Source organism: Ceratotherium simum, chromosome 11 (assembly GCF_057802395.1).
Source record: "Ceratotherium simum simum isolate JZ-2026a chromosome 11, ASM5780239v1, whole genome shotgun sequence".
Classification (NCBI taxonomy): Eukaryota; Metazoa; Chordata; class Mammalia; order Perissodactyla; family Rhinocerotidae; genus Ceratotherium; species Ceratotherium simum.
The window spans coordinates 33,738,998-33,759,681 of NC_141910.1; the positions used below are offsets into that span (position 1 = coordinate 33,738,998).

Sequence of the window (20,684 nt, forward strand, 5' to 3'; positions counted from 1 at the left end):
ACTGATCAGGGTTCAGGTTATATGAATCATGATGGATCACCCTAATAACTAGTATTTAGTGAAGATTTATTCTGTGTTCATCATTGTTCTTAGTACTTTATAAACATTATTCTATTTCATTATTTTACAAAACTGTGGAGTATTTTCATAGCTAAGGAGATTCAGAGAGATTGTTACGTTTTGTAATATGAGAGAGCTAGAGCTAGTAAGCTCTCTAGTTTAGAAAAGATGGGCTTTTAATTTCTTGGAATGCAGAGCTTCTTCTAGAATTCAGGCACCTTACAAATATAGGATTAATTTTAAAAATGTTCATTTAAATAATTCCATGGCTGGCATAGATTTAAATTTGATGGCAAAAGGTCCTTTACATGTATTACTATTCATTAGGCTAAATTTGCTGCAATTACCATGCAATTTTGAGTGGTTTTCCAGTGTGCTATTTTGAGAAACTATCAAAGGATTTCTATTGAATTGATCCCATTAACCACATTAGGAATAAAGTTATGTATATTGAACACGGTGCATCTTTTCATTAAATAAGTAATCACAATCATTTAAAGGAATATATCACTTATTAGATCATATTTTTAGATCCTGATTAGAAGATAATTTTGTGCTACATTCAAATTTCGGGCATTTATTATGTAATTATTCAAAAGCAAATTTAATTAGCCCATAATAGCCAACCCATTGCTGTTAAAATGGGGAATTTTGAGCTACAGTCAGAAAAACAGCAGTAATGATGTTCCATTTTTGGAAACATCTAGAGCATCTCCTGAGCACCAAGCCAGAGTCAGTGCCAAGGGCCCAGCTAATCACATAGGTGCAGGACAGGGTGGCTGGATTTTGGGCACTGATGGGCCAGTTGGCTTTCAGTGTGAGACGTGCTGGTGGAGGAACCGTTTGTGTTCTGTATAAATTTTATTCTCCAGAAAACTGCAATAAAAATGAATGCTGTATGGTTTATCATTTGCCACTCACTTTTCCCTTATTTTTCTGAGAGAAGTAACGTCAAAACAAAAATTACATTGGACAAAGTTAAACATGCAAGGTAGATTTATTCAAGACTATTACAATAGAAGGAAACCAGAACTCAACCTGAACTTAACTCATTGAAAAATAAAAAGACTAGAGAGTTGTTAAGAGCTGGGGTAGAGGGATCATAGACTCTGTGTTTGCTAATTGGCTTCACCCAAAGAAAAAGTAAACCTCCTTTGAATATCTTCATGACTGGAGGTAGTTTAACAACTTGGAGCAAAGGGACCCCCAAAGGTAGGCTCCTACCCTCCCACAGAAACCAGGAGATGGGAAGTTATCTTCCTTGAAGTTTATATTTCAAATGGATGGCTCCCAGCTTCCTGAAAAAAAGTTCTGGGTTGTAACACAGGCAAGAGGCTTTGGAAAATATTTACATATCAAAGGGGCAGAAAAGGAATTTGGAATTACAAGTTTTCTAAAGTAAATGCTCTAAGGAAAGGGAGGCCAGAGACCTAGAAGCAGGAAGAAGCCTGTCTAAAGTTTGGTCAGATGTGGGGAACGTTAAGATCTTGTTCAGTGAAGGTGACTCCACCTTTCTAGGCAATGAATTTCACTCACCAAAACTAGTTCCTACCAGGAGATCAGTAGGAAAAAAATAAATAAATAAACAAAAGGTGGTTTTTGTTTTTGTTTTCAAAACACAGCAATTTTTATTTACCGTGAACTATTTGGACATTTCTGTGATTTTAGAATTGTTTTTAACAATGTAATGGAATGGACCGTTGTCACACATTAGACAAGCTCTTAAGAGCATTTTGTAAGAATTGTGATATACAATGGAGTGAGTATTAGTCACGGCCGTAACTTTGGAGTCAGGTAGAACTAGTTTGAGTTGCAGCCCTTCCTGGTCTTGTGGAAGTTACTTAGTATCTTTGAGGCTCAATTTCCTAGTCTGTAAAATGAGGGGAATAGGGTTGTTACGAGATTGAAAGAAGAAGATGCATACAGTGTTTGGCAGAGTGCCTGGCACATACTAAGAGTGTAACAAATAATTATGATAAAGCCCATGGTGAGTAGAGGACCTATTGCTACTAGCATTGGTTTTGTGCCATTGGATTCATTGTTCTACCTTGTAGAGGCCCCTCCTAAGGCGTACAGATTTGCTCTGAGTGAAAAATGAACAGAGTCTCTTTTGATGTTAGAGAGAGTGGACTCTATCCAAATGTTTTAACTAACATATGATTGACTGCTTATAATAATTACTTAGCAAATAAGTGAGTTTGCTGAGTTAAATTAAGCATTTCCTTGAAAGTCCGCAAAAAGTGCTTGGCTGCTAATACGGAACCTCCCTACAATACGTAACAGAAAAATCTGTTCAGTAGTGAGTACACAATAAATTTTTAGGCAGTCTACATGTATCTAGCCTTAAAACATTAATAACCTTGCACATCACAAGTCCTTATCAGAAAATGCTAAAATACTGTAAGAGCCTTTCTAAAGTGTGACATGTCCTGTTGAGCTTTGGAAGGAAACAGTGAGATATATTGCCATGCTTTAAAATGTTCACCCACCCTGAAGGAAGAAATGTGGTAGAGGTTTAGAAAAATAGAGGATAAGTGTATCTCTTACGGAAACATGAAATCCAGGAAGAATGAAATCATGTTTTCTTGTAATTTGTGTGAAATACCTGTTTTGATTATGAGATTGTTTTCCTATGAGTTTTCTTGGTATTTATTAATTACGTTTCCTGAGATGATATGAGAGTGAAGCCAGCATATTCTGAATACCACACTATCGGGCGTGCTGCCTCCAATATGCTTCCTTTGTTGGTTCATGGTGCTCCAAATGTTACACTAGGCTTTAGTCTACAGGTTTCTTCTCATGTCTTCTGACTCATTGATTGAATAGTCCCATCATTAGTGGCTCCTTTACCCATCCTCAGTATTATAAGAAGCCTGGCATTGGTAATAATATAGGAAACAGATAAGGATACTTTATTAATTTGCCAGGTTAAGAAAGGATGTATTAAAGATGCCAGTACAGCCAGAGGCCATCAATTAAATTAAAAAGAGAAAGAAAAATACCAATATTGCCACACCTATGAGCACACTAAAACCTTACATTTCATTGAGCAAATTTTGAAAGTCAAAATGTCTGAGTTCAGCCACTTGCTGTGTAATCCAAAGCGAAGTATTGAACCTCTGTGTACTTGATTATTTGCATCTGCAAAATGACATGAATAGTGTTAAATACTCATGACATTGTTGTGCTGATAAAAGAGAGAGTGCACATAGAGCACTTAGCATTGAGTTGGCCACATAGAAACTTTAATAATATAAATTAGCTTTCACTGGTAGTACTAGCAGATTAACTGAGGAGTAAACCACATCATAAATCGAAATAAAACGATAGCCCCAGGCAAGAAGGGGAAATAATAGTAATTGGCACTTTAGCATCTGGAAAGTTTTAGAAAGTATTTCTGAATTCTATCAGCATAAAACTTTTCTCAGTAGCCACTAGGAAACTAGTAAGAAAAGAGCAGTACTTGAGTGGGATAAATTTAGGTTGCTAGGGTGGGAAGAGGGCACATATCATCTGCTGTTCTTATTTTTGGAAGAACAAATGCAGGTGTCTGCCCCACAGAGCTTTTGAGAGAAGAAATGATTAGCTTTCCTGCCTGCTTTTATAATGCACTTGCTCTTCCTCCTAAGACATTCAGGAATGTTCTGGGCTGCATGACTGAACTGGGCATGCCCACCACACACCCCCTCCCATGATGGATGGTTTATCATCCATATTTCCCAGTTCTAGACTTGACCTGCTTCCTTCGAATGGGCTCGGTGGGGAAGCTGTCGCCTCAGCTATTGCACTTTCCCCAAAAAGAATGTGATCTTTTCCCAACAAAACAAAATTGAGACAGCAATAGCTTCATGACAGGAATATAAAGATGATCACCCAAAGTGAGTAGACCCAGTTTTAAATCAAGAAAACTGTACACCACCCCATTACCCAGAATGACCTGGACTTACATAGACGCTGTGCAGGAACCCTGGCTGAGGAGCAGTGCACCTAGGACGCAGCATGCAACTCTGCAATAGAGACTCTCCTCTGGATTTCATCCAGAGAATGCCATGGAATTCCAGAGCAGGGAAGGAAGGAGGAAAAAAAGAAACTCTAAAACTTAATCAAAAGTGTTATTATTTCCAAGATAATTAGTTATTACCAAAGGGTGGTCTTAGGTGACTGGTTTCATGACACTAAAAACATAAAATATCATAATAAAATTTTGAAAGAGGCAGAAATTTAATTCACTCCAACAATAGGAGCCAGAGAGCACTGATCCGTAAAGAGAGCATGTTTCACAGATAAACAGAAGCAAGCTCTGCATGCCACACAACGATTAATGGCCTGAAACAACATGCCCCATAATGCAAATTGTCACTTTGCCACCTGAATTCACAGGGCCTCCATTCGTGAAAGGGAAGTCCTTGAACCTGGGGACCCCCGCAGAGATAATGTCCTTGGTGGTCACTGCCACAACTGTTTGAGCCATGGTGTGTGGTACGTGTTGCAGAATTGTCTAATTGTTGGGACAGCTGCTAAGTCAATACCTTCTGTGTGGAAAACATAGGGAAATAATCGGACCATTATTGTTTTTACACAGCACTTTATCCTTCTCAGAGCACTTTCACTTTTATTGTCCTACCTGATCTGATCCTCACAGTGACCCAGGGAGGGAGATGATGTATCACCATTATATTTTTTTCTGATAAAAAAATGATAGCAGAGGATAATGAATTGCTAAGGGTCACTCAGCAAGTTAGGTGCAGTGTCTGGACTAGAAGCTAATGTCTAATATTCTTTTTACCATCCTGCATTGCTTTCCTAAGATTCTGTGGGAATGCAAACGCCTTTTATTGGAAAGGAGAGATAAATGTCAGGAGGTGCAGTGGAGTGTGGCTGGAAGGGGTAGAGCTGGACAGTTGCTTAGAAAAGAGTCCTCAAGTGTTCAGTGGTCTATAGGAAAGGATAAAATTCGAACTATTAACCAGTTGTTCTGCAGTCATAAATGCAGATGGGTTGAATGTATAAAACTATAATAGCCATAGACTTACCTGAGTTTGAATGTTGGCTGTGCCACTTATAAAACCTAAATAACTTAACCTCTTTGAGACTCAGTTTCCTTTCCTGTAAAGTAGTGATAATACCCACACCACAGAGCTGTTGTGAGAATAAATTAGATAATGTGTGTAAAGTGCACAGCACAGAGCCTACCTTATAATGATAATTCCATAAAGGTAACAGTTATTAACTAAGTAAAATAAGAAAAGAAATTTAAGCCTTACGGTGAGTCAGAAGTTACGACAGCCATGTTGAGCGTCAGTTGACAATGAAGTAATGTGAAAATATATCTAGTAAGGGTAAATCCATGCAATATGGAAATTAAGAAAGAGGAGGAAGATGGAGGAAATTAAGAAAGAGGGTTTTGATATTTAAAGGAGGAAAAAGATGGAGGAGATATTAAGAGGAGAAAGATGGAGGAAATTAAGAAAGAGGGTTTTGATATTTAAACATATTGAAGTAAGTTAACTCCAAGGTGTTATGAAATTTTCCCTAGAGCTCCTCAGAAGCCTGACTTTACCTATAAATCGTGAGGAAAAAGAAAAAAAGGTCACTGTAGCAATTTCTGGCAGAGAATTGGAAGAAATGCTGCAGTATTCACACACACACGCACACGCAGACACACGCACTCACTCTTCATTACTCTAGCTATAGTCACGGTACTGTCTTTGTCTTCCTATAAACAAAGTTCCTCCCCAATTCCTGGTTCCAGGCTTGAGGATTCCTTGGAATGAATCACCCAGTTTTGTGTAAAGATTGATTGTTTAACTTTCTATATGTAAAAAAGTGAAATGCATCTTAAGAAAAGTATTTCTGGACATATATTTCTGGGTGTTTTAGTCAGTGAGCTCCCAGGAAAAGAAGCTATTTTTCTATTGAGGAGTTTAGTTGAATGGAAATCAGTAATGGCATCTACATTTCAAATGTAGCCCTTCTTGCATTTTCTGAAATGTAATACATTTTGATGAAAAACACACACAGACTTTCCAGGCTCCCTAGCTTTGAAACTGATTTTCTCAATTATTGCCTGTACGGCTTTTCTTCTGCTTGACGATTATGGAAAGTTTGACTTGACTGATGAGGCCCTTTTCCACTTTCTCACTCTAATAGAAACAGGAATGAAAAGTACCCTAGAAACTTCTGCAACTACTCTCCTGAATTTGAGAAAAGAGCTCCAAGTTAGCCCTCAACTATTTGTAGTGCTGTGGGTGTCAGATGATCGTGATGTAAATAAGGCACCCAAATGAATCAAACAGACGACTGCTAACTTGGTTGACTTGAAATAACTTAGTGATTTCAGTCATTGGAATTTAGTGACATGATGCTTGGAGGCATAGGGAAAATAAATGCAGATGCCATACTTGCATTGATGCATACTGATCCCAGTTGCTAAGCAGAGGAGAAGTGATTTCTGGTTTATTTAAATAAATATCATATTTACTTCTTTTACTGAAGATATTATAGGGAATGAGAGTTAGGGAAATAGTAAGTTAAAAATATTTTATAAAAATGTATGCAGTGTTACTACCAGTGTTTTGCCCACTTGTTTATTACTTTTTCTCAAAACTTTGAAATCAAAGCTATCTCACACTTTCTTATTGGTTGCATTCACCTCAGTCTACTCATGAAAATTTATGAACTTATAAAAATCTCTTCCTCTAGTCAGTCAGAAAACATACGTTTTCCAGCTAGTGTGTTCAGTTTTCATTAGATGTTGGAAGGTGGGGGAATTGGTAGAAAGAGAAAGTGTCACAGGAAACTATCAAAGCACTAGCAATCTAGTCTGGAAGAGAAGGAACAACTGAACAGAAATGAAACATTTAAGTAAGATTTCACAATAGTATGAAATCCATACTAAAATGGGTGATGTAATAAATGGTTGAGAGAAGATTGAGATAAAGGTGGGCTTTCTGCAGATCTTCCCAATAAGTCTTCTTGATTCTATTCTTGCCAGCTTTGAGCCATTCTGTCTCATGTCTTCCTTCTTCTGAAACCTTCAGTGGCCTTCCAGGGTTCATTCTAGAAGGCCTGGATTCTTCTCCTTTAAGTCTCATCCCAAATACCTTCTACTCAGAAAGCCCACTACTCAGATGACCCTTCCTAAAGCCTCCCCATCATTATTATCTCTCTTAATACTCAATTTTTGTGCCTTCTTGTGTTATTGAATTTTTTAAATTTAAAGTTGGCTTACTTGTTTTATTGCATTTTCTATTTTATTTCCAATATGGTGTAAGCTCTAAGAAGGTAAAACTCATGACTGCTTTGGGTCCCTTGGTATCAACGTTTTATATGGTACATGGTAAATTGTTGTTAGTCAATAAATATTTGTCGAAAATTTTTAATTAATTATTTTCTACTTAATTTTATTTTTCCCACCTTCGTAAATTAACCAGGTAGCAACTTCACATGAATCTTTCATACGTCTTTCACCATGTTCCTATAAACATATGTACATATAGGGTTGTTTTTCTCTCATAAAAATGGCAACACACTATATGAATTAAACTTGGTCTTCTCTGTTTCTAATATATTATGGACATCTTTCAGGTCAACAGATTTGGCTCTAACTCCTATTTTTTAAATTTTTTTTGGTGAGGAAGATTGGCCCTGAGCTAACATATGTTGCCAATTTTCCTCTTTTTGCTTGAGGAAGAGTGGCCCCAAGCTAACATCCATGCCAGTATTCCTCCACTTTGTATATGAGACCCTGCCATAGCATGGCTTGATGAGCGGTGCATATGTCCGTACCCGGGATCCGAACCCATGAACCCTGGGCCGCCAAAGCAGAATGCGCAAACCCAACCACTACGCCACTGGGCCAGCCCCCTAACTCCTATTTTTAACTGTGTTGAAATTCTAGACTATAAGTGTGCCATAATTTATTCAGCCATAGCCTTGTTACTGAACTTTTAAGTTGTTACCTTTTTTCATTTCTCATCACAAACAACATTATGATAAACATCCTGTATTTATATATTTATATGCTGGTGTATTTAATTCTGTAGACTTTTTTTTTGTAAAACTGAGGTTGCTTGATTAAAATATTTGTGTATTTTTTTTTTGACTTTTACTATTATAAATTTCAAACATACTAAATTAGAGGGAACAGTATAATGAACTCTCATACACCCATCATCCAGCTGCAATTTAATCTTTTTTAATTTTAATAGATGTTATTAGATTACTTTCTAAAAGTGATTGAAAAATTCACATTCTTACCAGCAAAATTGCCATTTCACAACAGGTTTCCTTACTATATTATCACTATTATTTCTTTCTTCTTTATTCCTCCAAATTTGTAGGTTAAAAAAAAAAATCTCCTTATTTTATTTTGACTTCCATTCTAGTGATATTGAGCATTTTATCCTACATTTAGTCACCCATTTGGATCTTCTATTCTTCCTTTGCCTGTGTGTATTTTTGTCCATTCTTTTAGTGGATTGTTTGTCGTTTTTTGTTTTTGTTTTTTTTGTGTGTGTGAGGAAGATCAGCCCTGAGCTAACATCCATGCCAATCCTCCTCTTTTTGCTGAAGAAGACTGGCCCTGGGCTAACATCTGTGCCCATCTTCCTCCACTTTATATGGGACGCTGCCACAGTATGGCCTGACAAGTGGTGCCTCGGTGAGTGCCCGGATCCGAATCTGGGCCGCCAGCAGCAGAGCACGCGCACTTAACCGCTACGCCATGGGGCCAGCCCCCTGTTTGTCTTTTTCTTTTTTATATCAGTTGATACATACTGTTTGTATTTTAGAGGTATTAACTCTTAGTCTATCACATGTACTGTAAATATTTTTCCCGTCCTTTCTCATTTGCATTTTCACCCTGTTAGTGATACCTTTTTCCACATAAAATTGTTATTATTTATGGAGTTAAATTTGCTGATCTTTTCATGTATGGCTTCACTCCATGGACTATGATCTGTGTAAGTTTCACATCCACCTTCAAAGTTCTTCTCACTCTCTTCCAAAACTCACTATGCTGCAGCCACCCTGGCATCCTTGAGTTCCTGAAAAGCAAACTCTTTCCTTCCTCAAGATCATTCCACATGTTCTTCCTTCTGATTAGAGGAGTCTTCACTTGACTAGTCTCCACTGATTTTCCAGGTCTCAGTATAAACGTCACAACCTCAGAAAGGTCTTTCTGACTCCCACGTCTAAATCAGAAACCTCTGTTCTACTTCCACGTGGTACCTACTATTTTTCCTTATCACACACGTTCCAGCTGTTGCTTTAAGCTTAATTGTGCGATTCTTAGTTCTATGTCACTTTCTCTCATATTTCAAGGTCCTTGAGGGCAGACGTGAAGTGTGTTTGGTTATCTACTCACCTCCCAGGACCTAGTACAGTTCCTGGACCATAACTATAACTTGCTATATATTTGTTGATAGAAGGAGTGAATATTCTTAGAGAAAACTTCATAAACGATGGGGCACTTAAGCTGTCTTGAGAGATAAGTAGTATTCAGCCAGGCAGGAGGAAAAAGATCATATGAGCCAGGCGTGAAGGTAGAACTTTTATTGGTTTGTAGGGATTGGGAGACAGCAATAAAATTATAACTGTAACCTCTTTTGAGAGAAATGGAAGACAAATATGAGTAGGTAGCAGTGAGCAGACCACAAAGGTTCATGAGAACAGTAGTCACATTGGTACTTTAGTAAACACCATGACACTTTCAAGGGTTCTAATAAAACCTTGTGGACACAGTGACCATCTAAAAAATCTATGAAGCTTGCAGATAACTAAGCTGTGGACACATAGTTTACAACGTACAGGGCAGTTAAAGAACAGGCTTCCATAAATGTCATGATCTTATGGTTTGCCATAGAGATGAGGGAGGATGTGTGTGTTTCTCTGTCTATTCATTTTCAGCATCACAGGGTATGATTGTCCATTGCCTTTTATGTTCCATGTGGTGCCATTTGAGGTAGTAGCCTGTCCTAGTTGGTGCTCTTTGTCCTGCAGGCACATGATGATTTTTTCTGTGGCTAGCATCTCTTCCAATGCAGTGCCTAGATTTCTGGTGAAGATAATGATCCTCTTAATCCCACAGTGGTAACCCCTACACTTTCCTTCAAACATGTACCTTGGTGGCTTTGAAAGTAGCAGAGGGAAATGTTAGTCCCAGCAGCCAGGCAGGTGGTAAAGGCTTATTGATTTCCAAGTTCTTCCTGAATCTCTAATTCACTGGGTAAGGGCTAATACGTGTCAGACATGACCTCTCTCAAGCCTTTTGTCTGACCTGCAGGGGCAAACTTCAGAATGTGCAGGGCATAGGTGGAGTTGGTAGGAAGGGAGGATGGGACGGATTTGAAACATCCAGCATTCATCACTTCTCAAAAAGCCACAGTGAGTCGAAATTAGTGTGTGTCATATAAATCATTGCCCACCTGCTTTCCTGTAACTGTGGCATTTAAACATGCGTTCTTGTGAGTGATTGCATCATAATTGTTTCTTCAGGCCTATGTTGTATTGAAGCACAAAAATTGAAAAAATAATAAACTTTATTTTTTGGAGATGGGGAAAAAACTGTGCTAATCTCAATTCACAAACACCCCAGGAGCCTACAAATCCAATTTTCTTTTCACAGTATTAATGAAACTGGGTACTGGAAAAGTCAAATCTTTCCCCATAATTCTGAAACCATTTTTAAGGCTAGCCTAGAATTATAATAACTTCCATATCTATTAAGACACTGAACAGAGCTCTGGTCTAATGAGATCATTTTAGGCAGCTCTTTTTCCTAGGTGGGGGTGGATACAGAAATTTAAAATTGATTATTTTTAGTTTAATCTGTGATAAAACCAGAAAGACTGGTCAAACACTCTTAGAAAAAAAGTCAATAAATCCATTTTGCCAATAGTTCTTTGAGAGGATTATTGTAAGATAGGATATCTAACAATTCTGGGTATCGGACTAATGTATGTTGAGTATTATGGAGTTTTATGATCCTTTATATACCCCTCCTCATATGAAATATATAGCTCATGCTCCATTTTTTATAACTGGTATGCTTTATTGTTTATTATTTGTTAAGATTGGTAAGCTCTTACAATTTTTTTTCTTAAAGCTCAAAAGCTGAATTTTCATTGTCATCAGTATACAGTGAAACTCTTTCTTCATCCTTGATGTGACAGGGTCATGGTTGATGACGTACCTATACGCTAACAGTCTATATTGAAGAAATAAAACCAGCAATAAAGATTGCCTTGAAACTACAATCTCACCCTGCAAAGCTAACTTTGGAAACAACATAAATGTAATAAGATTACAGTGAAAGAACAGGTCATCCAAGTATACAAAATAGTTTCATAAAAATGACAATTTGAGTGATAAAAAGAGCATCTGATAGCATGGTTGCCTTGGTGAACTCATCAATGGAAATATAAGGTCCCACCACCCACCAAACCCTCATTTTATGTGACAAGAATTAAGACTTTAAACATTATTTTTCGTACAGTGTTGTAAAAACATAAATCAAAAGCAGTTTTATCTTTTAATAACAATGTTTGATTGGTATGTCTCCAATCTCAGAAAGAATAACAAAAGGATGCCAAACACTTTCCATCACAAAGCAAAATCTCTTTGGAAAAAATCATTCATATTCAAAGATTTCTCTTTCCAAATGCTTAGTTATTTTAGAACTTCAGTTAGTAATCATCTTTCTAAGTAAATGTGACTTCATACCTCCATTCGCATATGCTAAGGTTATGACTAGGTACAATCAAACAGTGGCAAACTGGTCAATATAGGCTCCAATGCAAAGCTTAATGTGCTCCTCATATCTCCATCTGTATAAAAGTTTTTTACAATTTGTAATAAAATATTATTTGTTTTGATAAAGCATATAATTTTATCCTATAAACAAATTTAGGAAGTTAAATTTTAAAGTAAAGCATGCCAATATAAAACACAAAGACTATGTTCTCGTGAAACAGTCACATTTAGACGTTTTTTGCCAGTAAGGACTATTTTATATTGTGATTGGAGATTAGGAACTTCGCAGTAAGTTTTGTCACTCGTTGAACACCTTGCTGAGTAATGAACCAACCCCAAGAGGCAAAGAGTCCTGAGCCCTGCTGGCCTGACCTTCTTCGTTTACCTGAGAGTGGAGAGGGACACACTGACTAAGCTACTGGAGGGCCACCTTCAAGGATAAGTCATGATCTGAGAGAGGAACACACAGAAGAGGTAGGGAGGAGGAAGAATTAGGAGGAAGAATGGGGAGGAGCATGGAGAAGGTGACAGAGGGCCAGAGGAGCTGGTAAGAAAGCAGACCTGCCACAAACAGCCCTCTATACTAGAGCTTAATGTATCTCTTAAGCATGTTTGTCTTATGGTGTTCCTAAACTGGATCTAAATTAGTTCCTATTTGGGGAAATGATGTTCTTTCATAGATACAGTGCCACGACCATCAAAAATAAAGAAAGAACATACATCAGGACAATTTCTTTTCATGTCATAGTAGTTTAAAATAACTATCCTAGCAAGTTTAAGGATGGGTTAAAATTTTAAATATTTTACTTTTTAATTTTTTACTCAGAACAACAAATGCATTTATTATTCTTTTTATATGACAAGGCACTGGAATATATTTTTTTGCGCCTACTGTGCATTTTCCACAAGGAATTATTATCTGATATGAATAAATTGGTTTAGAGTATAATGTGGAAATATGTTAATAACTGTCCTAACACTTGAAAGACTATGCCTACCTAAGTAACCACAATATTAATTAGACAATGAAAAACAATAAAGTTCATAGAGCTAGCATACAAGATTCTTGATAAATCTGAGGCAAAGCAGACCATGTGGAAAACTTCTAGAGACCATCAGATTTTGCTAAATATTTGAAAAGAGAGAGAGAAGAAGAGAGAATTAAGAATCAGTTTTTATCTGTCCTTTAAAATAACACTATTTATCAGTACACGAGTTGCAGGAATATTTCCATAGCCATTTGGCTGAGAAGTGGCTTATATGAAAGAGATTATAATCCTTGTGACAGCTCTTTGTCCTTTCCAGTACAATCAATAGCTTCTGAACCATTTAGGCAAAAAATGCCAGCAAAAGTCAAAAGCCTTCATATTGCCATCAAGGTGTGCGTATGTGCTCTCCCCACGTGTAGTAGACCTAGCAGATTACACTCCATTCCAGTTGACTCTGAAGGGAACAAGATAATGGGCATCCTTCAGTAAAATGGAGGCAGAATTACATGGGAAAACTTTGATAAGTACAATAATCTTTTGTTATTAGTGTTCACATAAATTGTGTGTAATTGATGACGATTTTTAACTTTATGAATCCTTGAAATAGATATAAATGGGCTTAAACACTTAGGAGATTTCATCTATTCTTTTTTTTTTTTCTTGATGGTGACCTAGCCTCAAATTAAAATATGTGTGCCACCACCCCACCAAAGTTGAACATTTGTCTATTTCCAGTCACACCAAATAATAATTACATGCCTTGGCATACTCAATGGCCGTCATCAGTCCTACTGAAGTTTTCCATTGACCTGGACTCCTTGTGCCCCTGGGCCCAATATAATGAACTGGCTACATTAGCTTTGTTTTGCCTACAAATCAGTTAACTTTTGACCATTCAAGGACTTATTGCTAATTTGTATGTATTCCATTCTTTTAGCTCCTCTCCTTTATTCTCTTTTACCTGTTTTTAAGTGTTCTCTTCACATGCTGGGACAAAAAAAGGGAGAAGGGGTAAAAGTAAATTTTAGTTCATTTATTTGATTTTTAGCACTGCTGAGAAAAAAACATATTGTAGATTGTTTTAATTATTTAAAATGTCTTGATTTAGTTTACTATGGAGTGTAAAGGGAAGGTAAAATTCTCAAATCCATGAAATATAAGAATTGCTTTTGGATTTCTCTGATTAAATTCCTTTTTTCACATCCTCATAAACAGTTACGAGATGACTGAATTTCTTTTTTACATAAAATTTTAAGCAAATTATATAAGAAGACATTTAACCTTGTTAGCCATTTGTACTGTTCTCTACATTTAGAGGAAAAAACGTAAAAAATCCTCAGAGATTTTTCAGTGATCATCAAAATAAACCATTAATGACTATCAATAAGTGAAACCACATTAATAATTCATAAATATATTTAAAGTTCTCTAGCCTTTTATTGCATATGTGGGAGAGATGTTCCACTAACACTTTAGCGTATAAATTCTGCTTAGCACAAAAGTTAAGAAAAATATCACTTAGCCTTCAGATTTGAGGCATAAAAAGGAAAAATTATTAAATAATCAATTAGATATGGAAGCAACTGCATATTCAAAACAGATCTATAATAATACCTGTGGTGGTTATTAATTTTTAATGTAAATTAGGGAAAAAGAGGATAAAATATTTCTTCTTTGGGTCTGGGGTTTCTTTTGGTAAGCTTTTAAAAAAAAATGTGATGTTGAAATCTTTACTTAGGGGTTACAGAGATATTTTTAGGCCCGCATGTGACTTAAGCAACATTTTGGCTGGAGTTGCAAAAAAGACTAGTATTTTCCTTAAACAAGAGGTATTTATCAAATGCCTATATGGCAAAATTAAAGCATTTGATGATTAGGCTTGCAATCTCATTCTAGTTTTAATATCAATGTGGTGTTGGTGTGCTACTTATACAGCTGTTGTGAAAACTTATCAGAAATTTTTGAGCACATAATAAAATTAAAAATTTTGGATAAGATAGTCCATTTATGATACCAACTCCTAACTGGAAAAAAATACATATATATTCTTAGTATATAATGCTTAAACTCTCAGACTCTCAAGTCTTATCGTGAGCTATCTGATTAGGATTTTATCTCCATTCTCCCCATTCTTTTCTGACAGACAAAGTGAGATAATTATGAAAATGTGTTTAAAATGAAAGCATTCCATCAGGTAGTGGAAAATGATTTAGGTAACATTGAAATAAAATCCCTTTTTCAGCTCTTGAGACACCACAGTAAAAGAATGCTCCATGAAAGGAGCAAGTAGAAAGTTGTCATTTAGGGAAAGTTAGCAGCTGAGCTAATTGGCAGACTTTGGCAAAGATGACTGTATTTGAAAGAGAAAGTGCTGCCTTTGGTTTGTCAGGCAGTGACAGAGTTCCTGCAGTAGGTTCTGTTCTTGAGAGGAAATTAATTTCCTGTAATCAAATGCTGTGGATTATAGTCTTTGTCTCCTTCTACCTTGGCTTCAGAAGCAACTCCAAGGCTTTTTATTCAGCAACATTACATGGGCTTTTGTAAAACAAGAAGTGACTTATTCAGCATAGAAAGGTTTCACCTGCTACATTTTGTGGCTCCAGAGCACAGCATATTGCTGCTTTGAGACTGAGAGCCATTACTTTGTAAGTGACTATATCTGTGAGGCTTTATTTAGGGAAGGAAAGGAAAGTGACAGCAAGAAACCCACATTTAGGCAGAAGAAATCTTGGTGACGTTTAAAAATGGAATTACAAAGCAATATAGAACTATAGGGTTGGTAAATAATTCTCGATAATTAATAGGAACTTTTGTAGAAATAGTAAAAATAATTACTAAATGATATTTAATAGTAGTGAAATGAAAGCCAATTTTACTCTTCTTGAGCTGTTCAATTCCTGGTGTGTATACATATACATATACACACGTACGTATATATCCAATATATATGCAATCTTGAGATTATTTAAATTCATTCTGCATAATTTACAAAAAAAGTGTTTTGAAAATATAGCATTTTTAATCCATTACATCTGAAAAGTAATCTTTTTTCTGTAAGACAAGGGAAAGGATGAAGATTCAGAGAAAGACAGAAAACACAATTCATAAAGAAAAATGACCTAGGGTCAGAGATGGGATAGAATCTTCTCTCTCTACAGTTCCTGTTCTTTTAAATTCTTTTAAATAATAATTTTTAAAAAGTTAATTATGTAGAGGAAAGGAGCGCCCCCCCCCCCCGCCATCTACAAGCTAAATCCCAGGACTTTTTCTCCCCATCTGTGATCAATTTTATGCCTGACGAGGCCTTGGAGAAGACATTAATGCACCCTGTCATGTATTTCTTGTACCCAAGGAAGAGCTTTATTTATACTTTGGAAAGACTAAATGAGGGTTTTGTCAGTTGAATAAAAATGGGCCAGCCAGTCTTTTATTTGTTATCATCTATTAGGTACCGAGTTTTGACTCAAAACCAATCTAGATGGTCTTTAAGACTGAGAAAAAATACTTTCTTACTTTATCTGCCCAAATTTAGTCTTGGTGATCACCCAACAACTGCCAGCAAATGAATAACATACACATATACTTATGTAAACAAATAAACCTCCAACAGAAAAGGAAATTAGTTCTGTTTCAGTTTGTAAAGATGTGACTAAACACTTCTTAAAGCAGACAATTAGACTATTCAAAATGCCTAGATTATCTTATTGTTCGACACTATAGTCATTACAGTAGGAGGCAATATGATTTCTAGAGTAATCCTAAATTTAGCTATCCTGATTCAGAGTCTAGAGTTACCCCTAAGTGTTCTGTATCAACATCAATTTGATTCTTAAAATGATACCCTCTAATATTATAATGTAGGGTCATTATGATTTTATTTTCCATGTTGGGTTTATGGTTTATTGCCTAATGTAGCCACATGGCCCTTTAGAGCTAAATGGAGCTTATCTGGGATTGCACTTACAAGACCTTGTTGACAAAATTGATCTGTGAGAAAGAAAAGGTGGCAACAGATCTCTCCCTGAGTGCTTTGATTCATAGTCCCTAATTTTTAGTGACCCTGAGGCACAAGGATTGCTACACAGAGCAGCAGTATACTTTTCCTAGAGCAGTTGGTGCTATTCCATTAGGCATGGAAATAGATGGTAAATGTTAATATAGCTCTCTGGCATTCAGTAAACTCAGTAATCACTTTGTGTTTTTTTCTCACCTTCTCTCCTATAGCCAACCCAACCCGGGCAGGTGGGAGAGAGCCGTACCCAGGCTCAGCGGAAGTGATTCGAGAGTCTAGCAGCACCACGGGCATGGTTGTGGGGATAGTAGCTGCTGCCGCCCTGTGCATCCTCATCCTCCTCTATGCCATGTATAAGTACAGAAACCGAGATGAAGGCTCCTACCATGTGGACGAGAGTCGAAACTACATCAGTAACTCAGCACAGTCCAACGGGGCTGTTGTAAAGGAGAAACAACCCAGCAGTGCGAAAAGCGCCAACAAAAATAAGAAAAACAAGGATAAAGAGTATTACGTCTGATCCCAAGATCTTAAAAGGACCCTTGTATAGAAATAGTCTTCATTTTATCTGAGACATAATATAAACTTATTTACTTTCCTTTTTATGAAGCACATACAAAAGAAGACAGGGAATGCAATCAGGAAGGAAAGACTGTTTTTAAAAAATAAAAACAAGTATCTCATGCTCTTGTTTCTCCAAAAAAGAAAAAAAAAAAGAACAGGGGCCAATAAATTCCCTAACATCCACAGTGTTTTCATTTACTCTGCCTGTCTTTATGTTGCTGGAACATTTGTAAAAGACAGTGATGACCGCACGCATTCATAAAGCAAAGGAGTATTACAACATCAAGGCACAACACAAAAACAACACAAAACACAACACAAAAAAAGAAGCTACCTATGATCCTGGATTTAGCCAAAGTGCTAGCGCTTTCCTGAGAAGTCAGTTAGTCTGATTGCCAGAGAAGACTATGTCATTTCGAGTGACTCAACCTGCAGACCTTTAGGAGTTTGCCGCCTGGCGCAACTGGAGAAATGGTTGGAACTTGCATTTGAAACAAAGTGCTGGCTTTTTTGAAGACTTGTGTAGGAACACATTCAAAAAGCCCCTTTCTGTTGTGAGGGAAAAAAAAAAGTATGGAGGCCTTATTTTCAACAATGTGAAATATAAGGCACATTTTCACACTAAAATTTCAAAACAAAAACAAGAGGGCATAGATGCAATCATTGTAAAATTTTCATGCACGCTTAATATGTTATTACATATGTTTATATAAAATCCATCTCTGTGTGCTTTCTGGACTGTGATAAGTGACGTTTTATAGCCTGTTGTATAGAAAATGCAAAATATATCTCTGCTGTTCAGCCATTTTTGGTAAATTCAATGTTATAAGTGTTGCTAAGTATAGGGAGTTTTATGACATCGGAGCAACAATTATTTCAGGGTTTTGGGGTTTTTTTTTTTGCCACCATTATTAATTGCCACAATTACTTACTTTTTTAAAAAAAATTACAATTTAGTGTTTATTCTAAGGAAGATATGTATGAATGTATATAAAAAGACTCAGCTACTTTTTTTTCTTACATGTACAGCCTTCATTCTGTTGCAATCAAGTTTTAGTATTTGTATGAAAGGTGTGAATTAGAAGGTAAAATATATACATATGTATCTTATAATCTTCTTTTCTCCCCCAAATTACTCACATTTCCCACATACATTCACCATGCACAATCACAAATACACAGACACACACACACAAATCCAGAGGAATCTATCACATATGATGGAAGAACCAAACATACATATAATATAGCAAATATTTACTGACAAATTGAAAAATAGGAAGGAAGATAGTTGTGCCAAGGTATTGATGACAAATGGGGTGATTTGCTTCATTGAGATCATGCTCGCAGGAAACCTCAAGAAGATTTTAGTCCCTAATGAAATGGAACCTTTTCTTATCAAATAGAATATCAGTGGTATATTGCTGCACGAATAGGAACCATTATGAGGGCAGGTTATGGAAGCAAAATTGGTTGATCTATATCTTAACCCTGGCTGCTGCAATTGAAAACTTTGTCTCTAATAAAATTATATATTCTCTGAACCTGATGTGCATGATAAAATTGATTTTGGAAAGTAAATTTTGGAAAGTAAACACTTTCTCAACTAAGAAAGTATTTTCAGTACTTTTTGATTCTGTATTACTATTCACTCAAAAAGTCATTCTTTGTTGATTATTGACTATATTTTAACTTTTCTGGTTTTACATCTATATCATTAAATATAGTTTTAGCATAACACACATTAAGTAGAAAAGTATAGATTATACACTTGTTTTTGCATATTGTTTCAATGATGTTCATAGCAATAAATTATTGGTATAAGAAGATAATGCAAAGGAAATGCATTATTAGGTTGGAAGGTGATGCCTCAGTAAAAATTGGTTGCATTACTTTAACATCTCCTAAAAGAATGATATTAGATTTCACAAAAGAAAAGAATACCTTTACAATTAGCTTTAATCAGCAAAGGCAAAAAATGCAAAACATCTTTTGTGATACTTTAGTTGATGAAAAAAGCCAAGAAGTGGCCTGGATTTCAGACATACAGCACCTTAGAAATATGTATAGTTCATAGCAAATCACCACTATCCATGGTTGCCAAGTAATTGTGGTGCATGAAAAGTCTTAAAGGCTTTTCATGACCCAGAAAGTAGAGGTATAAAACTAAAATTTAATATCCATTACTTGTGTTTCAGATTTTCTTCTTTTTTTAATTTGCCAGGAAGAATTCATAAGACTTTTTTTCCCCTCTCATTCAGTCTTACTCAGGGAAAGCCAGTGAAATAAGGTAAATATAAAACCACTAATTTACAGTTTGAGGTTTTAAAAAGAAATGGTTGCCTTTCCATTTGATCTGCTGAACTTGAACTAGTTTCCATCTGGAAAGATTCTAAAATAAATATGGTAGAAAATAAATTAAATAATGGTATTTTTAAGAGTATATCTATGAAGCATGTTGTTTGGGATTGATTTCAATGTTTCTTTCCAGCATAAATTTTAAAATTTCATTCAATGATATAATCTAATATTGTCAGTAAACATATTTCTAATGTTATTGGCCTACACAAAATTAGCAATTTTTTTCTTTTTTTTCTTCTTCCTTTTTGAATGGAGAAAGACAAGAGTGGAATACAAACTAGGGAGAGAAAAAGACGTGAATAAAATCCCAAGTGTCTTCATACCAAACATATCAGGGTTCCATGCATAGTTTCCAGTTAATAGAGGATTTCACACTACCTGGCATAAATTTGATTACATCTCTAGACTGTAACTTTTCTGATTGAGTATGCTTCTTTTTTATCCATGTAATGTGTTGCCTTTTTTAAAAAACAAATACAATTATGTGTGAGGTGGTCAATCCATAAGACATCAAAGAAAGGCCACATGACCCTACCCTTCTAGTGCTTTGTGTGATTGGATATCTAAGGGTTTTGTTTTGTTTTGTTTTTCTGTTGCAAGGCCAATTTATCCATTATTGGAAATGCTAAGCAAGTGGAATCTACTGTTTTGTTAATAAAATATTTCTTAATACAACTGTGGATTTATTGATTTTAAAAATGTATATGCGACACCATTTTGGGATCAAGTGGCACGCTAAGGAAACCACATTTGAAAGAGAAACCCATCCTTAGACAAGCTGGGGAAGAATACTGACTCCGTTTTTTCTGGATTCTAATATTCATTAATTACCTCTAGATCACACACTTAAAGATACAGCCACCAAATGTACCTTTGTTTACATCTTTTCATCTTGTTTTACATGTAACCACAAACTTGTAGAACTAGTTGAAAACAACATGAAG

The 20,684-nt window shown here is 36.0% G+C and overlaps 1 protein-coding gene across 15 annotated transcripts in view; it reads left to right on the forward strand.

Moving 5' to 3' along the window:
- NRXN1 (neurexin 1) overlaps window positions 1–20,409 on the forward strand; it is a 1,078,564-nt gene extending 1,058,155 nt beyond the window's left edge. For all 15 annotated transcript variants that reach the window (XM_087436779.1, XM_087436780.1, XM_087436781.1 and 12 more), the window contains one exon: window positions 17,028–20,409. In XM_087436779.1, coding sequence (XP_087292905.1) covers window positions 17,028–17,335 — 308 coding nt within the window. In that variant the 3' untranslated portion in view covers window positions 17,336–20,409. The remainder of the gene's footprint in view (window positions 1–17,027) is intronic.
- The last annotated feature ends 275 nt before the right edge of the window (window positions 20,410–20,684 follow it).